Raw genomic sequence first — 14,210 nt, 5'->3', positions numbered from 1 at the left:
CTGGTGCTGTGGTGTAGCAGGTTAAGGCTCTACCTGTGGTGTGAACATCCTATATGGGTGCCAGTTTGATCCACTTTTGATCCAGCTCCCTACTAAATCACCTGGGAAAGCAGTGGAAGATGGCCTAAGTGTTTGGGTCCCTGCACCCAAGCAGGAGACCCAGATGAAACTCCTGACTCCTGGCTTCAGATTGGCCCAGGTCTAGCCATTGCTCCCATTTGGGGAGTCGACCAGCAGTTGGAAAATCTCTCTCTCTCTCTCTCTCTCTCTTTCTTTCTCCCTTTCAAATAAAATACATAAACATAAACCTTTTAAAAAGTAAATAAATAAAAGCCTCCAAACTAGATTATCTCATTGAAACAGGTTGAAGTCGTGCTCTTTTATGCTGTACCCTGAGAAGTCACACACCATCATGTCTCTTGTACTCACTTGGCTAAAAGTGATCACCAGGGTAAGTGCAATATCAATGGGAAGGAACATGGACATCAGTTCTGAATGGGAGCAATGACAAAGAGTTTGTGGACAGATTTAGGACTTCTAAGATATTCAGAAGGGATGTTTGGGTATTTTCCATAAAACAACATTCAGTTAACAAGGTGTAGTTTGTTTTGAAAAACACTTTAAATTTTTATGAATTATTAAATTTCATATTTTATTGTTAAAAGTCTCCAAAATATTCAATAAGTTAAAAGTTATGATGAAACTGCAAAATACTTAACCTCATAACAGTTTTAAAATTCAAAACAGTGAAATAAATTCTATTGAGATAATTAACAGTCTATATAGAAACAAATCTCTGAATTTTTTGATTTCTCTGATGCAGAAAAATATAAAGGAGAGGAAAGAAAAACCATCCATTTTAAAAGAAATATTTTGGGCAATGATTTTCCTTTTACCCATGATGTTGTTTATTAGAATAATTTCTTAAAAGCTATAATATCAGTGAAGATTTTTTAAAAGATTTTTTTGAAAGGCTGAGTTATAGAGAGAGAGAGAGAGAGAGAGAGAGAGAGAAAGAGAAATATCTTCCATTCGCTGGTTTACTCCCCAAATGGCTACAACACTCAGAACTGGGCTAGACAGAAACAAGGTGCCAAGAGCTTCTTTTGGATCTCCCACGTGGGTGCAAGGGCCCAAGGACTTGGGCCATCCTCCACTGCTTTCCCAGGCACATTAGCAGGGAGCTGGATCGGAAGTGGGACAGCCAGAACTCAGACACTGCGGACAGCAGCTTAACCTAATGTGCTACAGCACCAGCCTTATCAGTGAAATTTTATATATGTCACTCAGGTAAACCCATAAATTTTTTCTGGAATAACAGAAAATAAATCTTTTCTGTGCAACATTATTGGGCTGCCTTTTTAAACAAGTAGAAAAGATTTGACTCACTCGTCTCACCCTCTGCTTTCCTAGCTGAGTAGCACATGTTTATTTGGAGAACTGTCCCTCCCCCCATGCACATAGTTCTGGTGAGGCTGTCAATCACGTATCTCCCCTTGGGTAGCCTCGGAAGTAGGCTCTGACCCATCTCCAGCTGGGCAATTAGAGCCTTTTTTTGGGCCTTGATCGAGTGCAAGAGAGAGCTCCTTCTCCTTCATTTGAGATCATAAGCTCTTGAAAGTGCAAGCCTGGAGTAGTTTTGTTTTCTGTCCCAGGGAGAGTCTACTGAGGGTGAAATCAATTCTGAGGAAAGTAGGGCCCAGATTTGGAGAGAGAGGCAGAGTTTCCATGATCTGGTTTGATCTTTTAGATCAGACTTCCTGATGAGAGGAAGAGGCTAAAGGAACTTTGCATTGTGTAGTTTGTCACTTGCAAAAGTATACTTTAAGGTTTCCTTTCTTATAGAAGAAATTATAAAGAAGTCAAACAATTCATCAAAGTAGGAAGGAGAAATTATGAAAAACCCCAAATCCCACGCCATCAGCAATGTTATTAGTCTTTTCTCTGTGCACATACATAAAGAGAAAAGTAGAGAGGTAAATAGCTAGATAACACTAGTTTTAGAAAAATTATATCATACTTCTTATTTAATTTTACTTATAAAATCCAATTTGCTAGAAGAGACTGAAATGAAAGTAACGATAATTGAATTTAACACAATAAACAGAAGTTGAAGTCAAAATGAAAATGGCTGAGAACTGTTCCTTCCCTACCAGCAGAATTTTAAAAAATCCTAAAATTGAGACGTAAGAGTCATTATTTTATTTAACCACATATGCTAATTTTAGAGTCTATTAGTAGACTCTGTCATAAAAGACATAGAAATTAGGAATCTTCTATCTTCTCTCATTTCCTCTTTCCTCACCTTCCAATGTTGTCAGTCATATTATTCTGTGTTTGCCAGGGTTTGAATCATTTACATTTGGTATAACACTTCCAATGACTACAGTTTCTTATAATTAGTATTACAGCCAGGCAGAATCAGTGTTTACCATGGGCTTTATATCATTGCTTCTTTTTTTTTTTTTTTTTTTTTTTTTTTTTTTTTTTTGACAGGCAGAGTGGACAGTGAGAGAGAGAGACAGAGAGAAAGGTCTTCCATTTTGCCGTTGGTTCACCCTCCAATGGCCGCCGCGGTAGGCGCGCTGCGGCCGGCGCACCGCGCCGATCCGATGGCAGGAGCCAGGTGCTTCTCCTGGCCTCCCATGGGGTGCAGGGCCCAAGCACTTGGGCCATTCTCCACTGCACTCCCTGGCCACAGCAGAGAGCTGGCCTGGAAGAGGGGCAACCGGGACAGGATCCGGTGCCCTGACCGGGACTAGAACCCGGTGTGCCGGCGCCGCAAGGCGGAGGATTAGCCTAGTGAGCCGCGGCGCCGGCTCCATTACTAAATTCTTTATTTGGACTTATATCCGTCTGGATGTGAGGGTCCATACATTTTTCTAGTCTTTGTTTTTAGGTTATTCCAAGGCCTCTGTCTTTGTCCCTTTTCATTTGGATTCAGCTTGGTTGTGTATAACACTGTTGGCTCATACCTTCTTTTCCCCAGAACTTTCTAGTTTAACTGCCTTTTGGCATTGGATATTATTGTGCAGACATTGAAGGCCAGCCTGATTCCCTTCCCATCACCTTGATGGTGGCTTAATTTTTAGGCACAAAATTTTAATTGTTTTAAACTCCAAAACCTTCACCAGGCGATGGCTTGATGTTGAAGGCTCCATGTCTCTTGTTTTCTGAAAAACATGGTGCTCTTTCAACAGGTAAATTCTGCTTTCACTTCACTGCAGGGCAAAGTTTCTGTGTGAAATATTTGAATACTTTTTCCATTTTATTCATTACTTCCTTAATTCAGGTATGTTCAAAGTGGATGCCCTTTATTTCCAATATCCATTCCCATCTCTGAATTTTCTTTAATCTTTTTTCTTTTATACTCACTGTAATCATCTCATTGTAATAAAAATCTTCCTTTCACATTACTTGGTCTGTGGCTTCAGATTCCAGTTATCTCTGTGCATTTCTATTCTGTGGAGATATTTATCTTGTTTTGAGTGCAATGTGTGCCTTAAAGATATTTAAAACCATGCTCTACCATTGTTATGTGTTTGGGATGGTACAGCAGAAGAAGGATAGGAGGGTCTCCGTATCTTTAAGGTCCTGGCCAAGCTAAATTTCTCTTCTAAGTTTTAGAGAATGTTCTCTTTCTCATTTCTTATTCCCAGTGATGTTTATTTTTGGGTTTTCTAATATGTATACCTGTTTGTTTCCTTCAGTCTCCCCAGAGGCTGTTTTTTTCTTTTTGGAACCACTTTCCTTCTTCCTGAAATAACTGTTTTCAAAGTTCCTTAATGAGGATCTGTTGATAGAAAATTCTCTTTAGTTGAAATAGTATTTAATATAGCATTGTTTTTGCTTCTCTTATAGTGATGGCTAAATAAGAAAGGTGATAATGGGAATATCAATCAATGTCAGGAAAATAAAAAGCAATCTAGGAATCTCAACAGAGAAAAATTATTAATAGAAGAAATTGGTTACACAGGCCATGAACGAATAGAGAGCCAAACAAATGTGTTCTATATAAACACAAATGAGTACCTATCACATTATTACTAGAAAGTTTATAAATCCAACTAAAAACAAAGACAAACACTAGGATGGTGAAGTAACCCACAGATGACAAACAGTAGGCAGCTCTATCAGCTCTAAGACTTGAGAGTAAAGAGAAGAAGGATTCAGGGTTCAGGAGCTGCAGCAACTTCAACATGGAACCCGTTTGGTGCCCAGCAGGTAGGAGGTCGAGAAGGTACAGAAAGCAGAGCGACTTAGGGAAGTTTTGAAACACTTTGCTTTTGATCACTTCCACTGGCCAGGCCTATTTGAATGCCTGATAACTGGGTACCTGCCTGGAAGCTAGAGTCCTCCCTAGTCCCTGAGGCTACCACTTCACACAAGGAAACATTAGCCAGTTTAGTTATGTAATGCTAAGTGAAAAAATAGTCATTCAGAACTTCCACAATGTCACTTTATTTTGTGTCTCATGTAAATAAGAAATTGTCCCTTTGAAGATCATCTATCCTGGCTCCCTGCCTCCGCTCCTCAACACCATGGATTCTCTTGGGTCTTTGTTTCAGAAATATTAGATGTGCTTATGTTACTGAGGTACAACATACCTTATGTTTCTTCAGCTCAATGATATTTCTTCTGTAATTTCTTTATTTCCTTTCCTTTGTCTCTTTTAGAATTATTAGACAAATCATTGTGTCTCTTGAAATGAACTTCTTGTGTTTCTTGAATGTTCTCAGGTTCTCTCTACCTTTTGAATACATATTGTAAAGGATTTTCTAGACATATATTTTAGATTACAAATCTTCATATATAAAAGATATTTTATTTTTAAATTGCTTTTACATCATTGCTACTGAGATATAACATAATTATTATAAACACACAGCTCAATGAGTTTTGACAAATGTGTACAACTAAAAATGCTTTTTAGATACATTAATGTTGATTCTATCAGTCATTTGTGTATCATTTTTTGTTGACCCAGTCACCTGTTGCCAGACATTTGGATTGTTCATAGTGTAGGGGCTATTACAAAGCTGCTATGAACATTTATGTCATTGCATGGACATAGGATTTTATTATCTTGGGTAAATACCTGGAAGTAGAATGCTCGGTCATATAGTAAATATATCAGTCAGTATTTCATTACTAAAAGACCTGAGAAGAACTTATTAGCAAAGGTTTATTCAGGCTTACAGTTTGGAGGCTCACAGATCAGGTGGGCCCCATTGGTACAGGCATCTGGAGGATGGTGGAGGGGTGATCCATGAGAAGAAAGCAACTGGGAGCAAGCTCTTATCTATCCTCCATGTGATCTCCGCTTCTAATGCCATCATGATTTGATGATGGGGCTTCATCACAGCAACCTAATTCAATCTAATCACTTCTCAAAGGCCTCACCTTCAGATGACATAACTGGATCAAGCCTCCTCCCTAATCCATGAACCACTGACATTAATCCATTCACTGTTAATATACCTTTGGAGTTTAAAGGTATACATGAAGCTGGGGAGCCAAATCCTATTCATATAGCAACAGTAAGTGAGAAATTAATTTTGTAAAAAGCTGCTAAACTGTTTTCCAACATGGTTTCCCCCTTCACATTCCTAGTAGCAATGCATGGTTGTTCTAGTTGCTCTATGTCTTCACCAACACGGGATTGACAGATTGACAGTCTTTCTTATTTTAGCCATTCTATTGGGTGTGTAGTAGCAGTTAATTGTGATTTTAATTTGTATTTTGCTAATTGAGGAGTACATTTCGCAATTACTGATCCCCATTACAGAGTATTTCCACTGCATTGTGTGTGGTCAAGATCGTCCACCAGGTATAGGAGTCCAAACACTTAATGTCCATTCCACTTGGGCTACAGTTTTGCAAACTGCCCGAGTCTGTTAAACAGAATGTGCTCATGCACATATTTTTTGAAGCAGGTTTAATACTTACTGATTTGATCCATGGTGAGCCAGTCTCCCAAGGCTCAAGAAAGCAACCTGGGGTGGAGGGTCTTTTTTTTTTTTTTTTTTTTAATAATGTGCATTTCCTTGATTGGCTGTTGGATTTTTAAAAATTTTTATTTTTTAAGATTTTTTATTTATTTATTTGAGAGGCAGAGTTACAGAGAGAGAGAGAGAGAGAGGAGAGAGAGAGAGAGAAAGAGTGATTTTTTCATCCGCTGGTTCACTCCTCAGATGGCCACAATGTCTGGAGCTGGGCTGATCTTAAGTTAGGAGCTTCTTTCAGGTCTCCCATGTGAGTGCAGGGGCCCAAGCACGTGACCATCTTCTGCTGCTTTCCCAGGCCATTAGCAAGGCACTGGATCGGAAGTGAAGCAGCTGGTTCTCGAACCGGTGGCCAATTGCAGGTGGAGGCTTAACCTACTATGCCACACTGCCAGCCCTGTTGGCTTTTGGATTTTTTTGAAAAAAGATTTATTTAGGAGCCAGCGCTGTGGTGCAGCAGGTTAAAGCCCTGGCCTGAAGCGCAGACATCCCATATGGGCACCGGTTCTAGTCCCGGCTGCTCCTCTTACAATCCAGCTCTCTGCTGTGGCCTAGGAAAGCAGATGTCCCAGGTCCCTGCATCCACGTGGGAGACCTGGAAGAAGCTCCTGGCTCCTGGCTTCGGATCAGCTCAGCTCCAGCCGTTATGGCCATCAGGGGAATAAACCATTCGATGGAAGACCTTTCTCTCTGTCTCTACCTATCTCCATAACTCTGTCTTTCAAATAAAATAAAATAAATCTTAAAAAAAGATTTATGTTTAATTTGAAAAGGTAGAGTTACGGAGAGAGAATGAGAGAGAGAGAGAGAGAATCTTCCATCTGCTGGTTCACACCCCAAATGTCTCCAAAGGCCAGGACTGGGCTAGGCTGAAGCCAGGAGCCAGGACTTCATCCGGGACTCCCACGTGGGTGGCAGGGGCCCAAGCATTTGGCCCATCTTCTGTCACTTTCCCAAGCCATAGCAAAGAGTTGATTGGAAGTAGACTGGCTGGGAAGCATCCCCTGGATGGAGAGTTACTTGTGCATACCATGCTTACAAAACAGCTGAGGGACCTGAAAGGCAGTTTCCCAGGGATTCTGGTTATGTGTCTCTGGGGCAATGTGATTTACTGAGAAAGCTTTGAAGGGTATGCCTGCAATCCCAGGAAATTCTTCCCTAATGTAAGATGTTACTTCTCCTTGGAGAAACAGGAATAAAGCCCAGGTTATATCAGGCAGTTCATCAAGATATTACATTCCCAGCACCATTCTACGGTGGTTCTGACAGTCAGATGTATATAAGAGGTGTGGGAAGCTTGCATTAGTCTAAGGCTGCCCAGAGAACTGTCTTGCACTAATGAATAGTGATATTAAGTATCTCTCAATCTACCTAGGTAACAGAAGGGATTAAGGTTGTTAATCAGATCATCTTCAAATAGGAAGATTATCCTGGATTTTCCAGGTGGATCTAACGTAATCACAAGGGTCTCTGAAAGTGAAATGGAGGCAGAAGAGGTCAGAGTGATGCAGTGTGAGAATCTGGATCAATGTCACTGGCTTTAAAGATGGAGAAATGGTGTTGCGGGACTATGAAAATGGGTGGCCTCTAGAACCCGGGAAAGCAAGAAAGAAGATTCTCCTCTAGAGCCTCCAGAAAAGAATGTAACCCTGACGACATCCTGATTTTAACTCAATGAAACTCATTCTGGATTTAGACTTGGGCTAAGTTTGTGTTATTTTAGGCCAGTAAGTTTGTAGAAATTTATTACAGCAGTGATAAGTAAATGCATACATATATGGTAATCGCATACTGTGGGTATCGCTAACACTTGAATAATCAAGAGGTGATAAACCAACTGGGGTTTCCTAGTCAACCCTTCATTCCCATTCCCATTTTCCTTTGGATCATCTCATTGGTAGTATCAGCCTTATGATATGGGCAAAGACTCTAATGCAACGAATCTGGTCTGCCTGATTTTATGCTTTATTAGTACTCATTTAAGATGATAGCTTGACACTAAGAGTAGGTCTGATCTGGAATTAGTGGTTTGAGTTACACTTGTTTTCCCCTGCTACTGTTTAGTATCTTCTGCTTGTAGTCCAGGAAAGATAGCAGGTACACTGAGGGGTGTGAGCACACTGACATATTTTTGGTGGATTTTGCCCAAGATAAATCAGTTCAGTTCTGGCCAAGCATAAAGCATCTAAGACAGATCAATGCAAGCCTCTCACCAAGGGAATGCATAGCCCCATGACTGTATTGGTTTGCTAGGGTTGCCACAACAAACTGAGTACTACAGATTGAGTTCCTTAAACAATGGAAGTTTGTTTTCTCACGGTTCTGGAGGCTAGAAGTCCAGGATCAGGAAGTTGGTAAAGTTGGCTTCCTTGGAAGTCTCTTCCCACGGCTTGAAGAAGCTCATCTTCTCCCCGTGTCTTCCTGGGCTCATCCCTCTGTGTGCTATGTCCTAATCTCTTCTTTTCTTTAAAAAGGACAATGGTTATTGTGGATTAGGGTGCACCCATAAGACCTCATTTTACCTTGGTTGCCCCTTTAAAGATCTTATCTCCAAATACAATCACATTCTTAGTTCCTATACCAGGGATGAGGACTTCAGTATACACATTTCTTTTTCCTAACAAAATTCACAACTCAGTCCTTAATAATGTGCACAAAAGCTTATAAATAAATATATAGAAAATATTCAGAAAAGCTAAAATGAAAATAAGAATTTACCTTCATTTCTAATATTTGTGCCTGAGAAAATTTATAATTAATAAGGTTTCAAATGATGACAGTCCTGAAGATTTTTATAATTATTTTTACAAGAAAATATGAACATTGGAATTTATAGTAAGCTCTGATAATAATAAATAAAGCAAGCACTAGTATAAAAATAGTAAGCAGCATGTAATAAAATATAGGAGGAATATTTACAAATGTTTGCAATAACAAATAAAATGGTAAAGCTGTTAAAAATTATCTAAAAAATGAGCATTTTTCAGAATAAAGGACAACTATAGAAATACATACTAATCAGCCTGATTAAAATAGGTAGATATCATGTGAAGCTCCCGAAGAAAAAAGTATAAGTTCACTTTTACAATTTAAGGTTGCTGATGCAGTATCAACCCTTCAAATATGAATTTTTCCGATGTTTTGTTAGGTGTAATTTGGACCAATATAAGAAATAAAGAAGAAGCAGAACTACTTTTTAGAAACTATCACATGAATATAGCAGTTGCTTAATAAGCATCCACTGTAAATAGATCCTTAGAAACTCCCTTCTCTATTGTTCTACTCCTACAAGTATCAACCCAAATGCATCAAAACTCAGAATCTATAAGTATCTGTAGTACCAGCAAGAAAGAAATCAGGAGATAAAGGCATCAAATAGAATTCAAGACTCTGTAAGTTATTTTATCTTTGAAGATACTTTAATTGTACAGTTATGGATTAATTAAAAAACACAGTTGTTTTCAGCATTTCCTAGCTATAGTAGTGCATAGGAAATTCCATTCTAAATAAAGAAGTAACTAATGAAATAACAACACACCTTAACATTTTACATTAATAGCTTACAGTGTACAAGGTGCTTTCACATACATTATTTCAATTGATTCTTACAACAAGCAGAAAAAACAATCAGGGGCAAATAAACATTTTTTTTTTTTCAGGCTTACAATGAGTATTTTCAGGCCAATGGGCAGTCAATATAAGAACATACCAAGAACAAGACAATGATACCCAAAAGCCACAGTATCATTTTTGGTAGGCTGACAGTTTGATATCAACTGAGTGTTTAGCATCAGTAAATGAGGAAGGAATCAGGACAGACACAAGGTTCTCATGATATCCAAGTGTAAGAACACTGTCAGAGATAAGTAAGATCCCCCTATAATATACCGCTTTACTGTGATGGCTTCAAAACACAATGCCCCTTCAAAACACAAGATAAAAAGAGACTCTTGTCATCTCATCTGCAAGTTAGAAGAGACCTTAGAAACTGCCTAATCTAATGCTTCCACAGTACAGATAAGAGAACCTAACTGATAGTTTTCTGGCCTGAAACTCGCATGTCTTGACTTTCTTTTCCAGTTCCCTCCTATACAATGTCATCTCTTTATTTACTGAGCAAAAGCACAATTTCTTCTGTTTCAAATAATATAACTCGTGGTTAAACACTGATTTATGCCACGGATTTCTTATTCAAGTTTTTATCTTGTTCTTGGCTACGCTGTGGCTGAATTTCAATTACTTTAAAAATATTCCAATTAAGTATATTTGGTCTTAAACAAACTCCCTTGACATATCTGAAAGCTTGCTCTTGTCCTTTAAATAGAGAGAAAATGAATGGCTGCATAGCCTAGGGATTATCTACCTAGGTAGATTCTACAGTTGGGCACTAGGAATTTCATAGAAAAAATAATTTCAGAATTCATAGAAATCCTCTTGATTACTGAAAATTAAATCGCAATAATCAAATTGTCATCCCCATGATTTATTAAAATAATTTTACAATAATATACAACAAAGCTACCATAGAATTTGTAGCATACATATAGAATACAATGATCATCAGCATGTTCTTGAATCTAAATGAAATACAAAAACATTAAGATTTTTTTACAAATGCTATTTTAAATTTATTAACATGATGGCATATTTTTGTGACATAAAACTTGCTACAGCAGAGTATTTCAAATTTTTCTTGCACATTATAAATATAGGTGGACCAACTGAAATCAGTATTAGGCTTTACGTGAACATTATCATGCAGAAATACTTGGCAACCAAAAGACATACAGATTGGAGGAGGGAATATTTCAGACAGGATTTCTTAATGTTTTCAAAGGCTTTACAAGGGTATGGTACAGCTGAAAAGAAGTAGTGTCAGTGACCTACCTGCACCAATAATGAAACAAACAAAATGGTTATATACATTAATATCAGTATGATAAAAAAACAAGCGATTTTATATGCATGTAGACTGATCATAAAGATGAAATAAGTTTAGTTTAAACTATTTTGTGTGTTGTTTAAAGATAGGTCACTGAGACACAGATAAAATCAGGGAAAATTAAAGATAAAAGTGGTTTAAAAATTGAGTTAAGCCACAGAATCTCAATAAACACTGAACTAAATGTGCAAAAGTGCTTGAAATTTCCACATCACAGCAATGTTGTTAAGTCAGTTGGCAAAAAAGTATAAAAAAATAACTAACTCAAATACCAAAATTTGTATCTGCATGATCATTCATTCTGTTTATTGAGAGAAAAGAGGCTAGAAATGATGATTTATTTAAAAATATCATCCCTCAAAATTAAAATATAACTGTGGCAGTTTTATAAACTTTGTCCGCTTTCCTCTTTGATGAGACATGGGATAAGAGCAAAAGTTGCAACCATGCCCCTACCTAGGCTTACAAATATAGCACACCAGAATAATAAGCTGGTGACAACTTCTTTTGTTCTTAACTATTACAAAACAAAACAAAACAAAAAGCTCATTTAAATAAGAGTACCTCTATACTATTTGCAAGAATCAAATCATTTGTTTGACTTAGCAAAGTGTTTATCCAAACCAATGTTCTTTTTAGCTTGCTTCTTTCCCTGTAAAAACTTTACAATAGGGACTATTTGAGAAACTTCAAATATTGTCATTTTCACTAATCTTGTTCTATTAAAACAGCAGCTAAAACCCTTGAGGAAGAGGTAAGGTTTATAAGCCTTCAAGCCCTTCTGTAATACCTATAGAAATGCTGGTACCAAGTGAGAGAATTTGGGTGATGAGCCATATCAGAATTTGCGGCTGAAGGAGACACATTTGTCACAATGCACAGGGCTGGTTATTTCATTACTTAAGGGATAGAGGTGGGGGAGATAATATAAAAGGAAGCAAAAGGAAATAGAACCTCTGATTTATAGGAATCCAAATTGTTGGGTATAACTACTCAATATTAGTCTATCTAAATGCATTGCCAGAATAGTGAATTTCAAGGAAATTAAAATGATCTTCATTGTGCAAATGTCTTGGGTGGTAAGACATTATTCAATTAAAAAATTGTCTAGAGTTTTGGCAAAACTGAGTTTGAGCTGATCAAACTAAAAACAATTATTAGAAAGTTCATCTTCAGGCCATTTACCAACAAAAACATTGGCAAGAACTACTAAAAGCAACAGTTGTCCTGCCCTTCAAAGATTGTGTAGCCATAACACTGCGCACCTGAAACACCAGCAAGATAAAATGCAGTGCTGTTTGGAGGAAAACTAATGAAAAAGAAGGAGGAGAAGAAGAAAAAGACAAACCAAGAAAAGTCGTCTGGTACTGTGCTATGGCACAGGAAATGCTTACTTAGCGGTGCCTTTTTACACAGGTGGATGCAGAGTGCACACACAGATGACAGCAATAAAGACCTCACTCAGTCGCTGGAATGAAGGAACTAGGGAACTGCTTCAACAAGGAGGGGCTCAGCTCCACCTTGTCTCTCACCAGAGTGCAAAGATTGAGTGTGAGCTCTGATCTCCTCTTGTTATCCCTTTCTAAAATTCACAAAATTCTTTCGCACATTTTTCTGTTATAGAGACACGGATATCTTCTTCTTCATAGTCATCAAAGTTGCTGGTATCTCCAGAGCCTCTGAACTTTGGTATGAATGGAGCTTCAACCTATATAATTGGGATAGAGAGGAAAATAAGAGGAAAACTAAATTCCTGAGAGTTTGTAAACACTAAGGAAAATAAATTTCCACTCTTAATAACTGGTGGCATCTTTGAATGCCATTAAATCCCTAAAATATATTGGCATCAGAAGAAAGAGCAAACAGTAGATTTGCTGTTTAACTCATCATTTTCATTCAAGGAATGTAACAACTTTGAGACATTGCTAGGATAATTAATTGTTGGCATCAAAATGTAGGCTCCTAAGATTACAGAATTCCAGTTTTTTCTTTTATTATTTATGTTCAGACTTCATTTTTCTATCTTCACTTTTATATTCCTTTCTTCTGAAGCTGACAGATAAATCTTAGACTTTCTTTTAATTGCCTTCCTTTTTTAATTTCCAGTTTTATTTTAATTATCTGTCTACATAAATGTGCAACTGTCGTAAGTTGGAAAGAAATGTATCTCTTTTGGAATTATAGAACCACTGAATCTTAAATGTTTTTCTCCTTTCAGATCCTGAAAGTAAACTGTCTTTCCACCATTCAGAGTATGGTCTTTCACAAAGATTATGTGGTATACTGAAAACATTTGAGGAAAATATTTAAAAGCTACAAACATAATAACACGATTTTCACAATCCTTACTGAATTTGCAATTACACATACAATTTTTTTCATTTCTTCTTCAATACCACATTATGAAGAAGGCAGAGCAGGTATATTTTATTCTTATTTGATTGTAAAAATCATAAAACAGAGTTGGCCAAAATCTCATGACTAGTAGGAGGCTAAAGCAAGTCTCAAACTCATGATTTTCCACTTCTGGATCAGAGCTCTTTCTATTATGTATGTCAGTGGTTTCCAAATCTTTTTGATTTCTATCTCTTTCAGTAAAATAGTTCCTCCTATACATTATCAATATTTGTATAGTTATTTATTTATACATTATTCACATGTTTGACCATATAAGATAAACACAGAAATTTGACATTTTAAAAGAATAAGGTGAAAATAAATTGGAATGGAAATTCAAGTATCTTTATTTTTCAGCTGATTATCTTGCACCCATTGCTTTGGGGACTGCTGTTTTGTTCTAGAAGAATGAGTTAAACAGACAGTTGCCTCATGTCTAGTCAGACAACAATTTAGGATTCCACTTTTGGGCAATCATCTTTAGAGAGTGACTGTACAGTTTGAGTCATCTAGGCCATTTCTTCCTTTCTCTCTCTCTCTCTATCTCTCTCTCTCTCTCTCTCATCTTTCTCCTAGATTCATTTGGCTATTTCACATTCATGAACACTGGATCACAAAATAAAAACCATGACAACCATTCAAATTTACTTTTTATTTTTTGCACTGCTGTGCATTCTTATAGTTGAGAAGATATTAAAACAAATGGCCAAATTAAAACACTGGATTATTTCTATTTGTAAATTACGCAGGGATCCTAGTGTCTATTTTGTTAATCAAGATTTTGCTGTTACTAAACAAATTATCTAATTTGAACTATAATGAAACATATCTGAACCAGAACTCAAAGGGAGCCTGGCCAATCTGTC

General features: G+C 37.3%; 1 protein-coding gene across 1 annotated transcript in view; it reads right to left on the bottom strand.

The window, feature by feature from the left end:
• Positions 1-9,436: 9,436 nt before the first annotated feature.
• The window catches only part of PRKACB (protein kinase cAMP-activated catalytic subunit beta), a 147,863-nt gene continuing 143,089 nt past the window's right edge, over positions 9,437-14,210 (bottom strand). The window contains exon 10 of the mRNA XM_062191629.1: positions 9,437-12,655. Within this exon, the coding sequence (XP_062047613.1) occupies positions 12,530-12,655 (126 nt within the window). The 3' untranslated portion in view covers positions 9,437-12,529. The remainder of the gene's footprint in view (positions 12,656-14,210) is intronic.

This window comes from Lepus europaeus, chromosome 5, assembly GCF_033115175.1.
Source record: "Lepus europaeus isolate LE1 chromosome 5, mLepTim1.pri, whole genome shotgun sequence".
Classification (NCBI taxonomy): Eukaryota; Metazoa; Chordata; class Mammalia; order Lagomorpha; family Leporidae; genus Lepus; species Lepus europaeus.
This window is presented reverse-complemented; position numbering and strand designations above follow the sequence as displayed.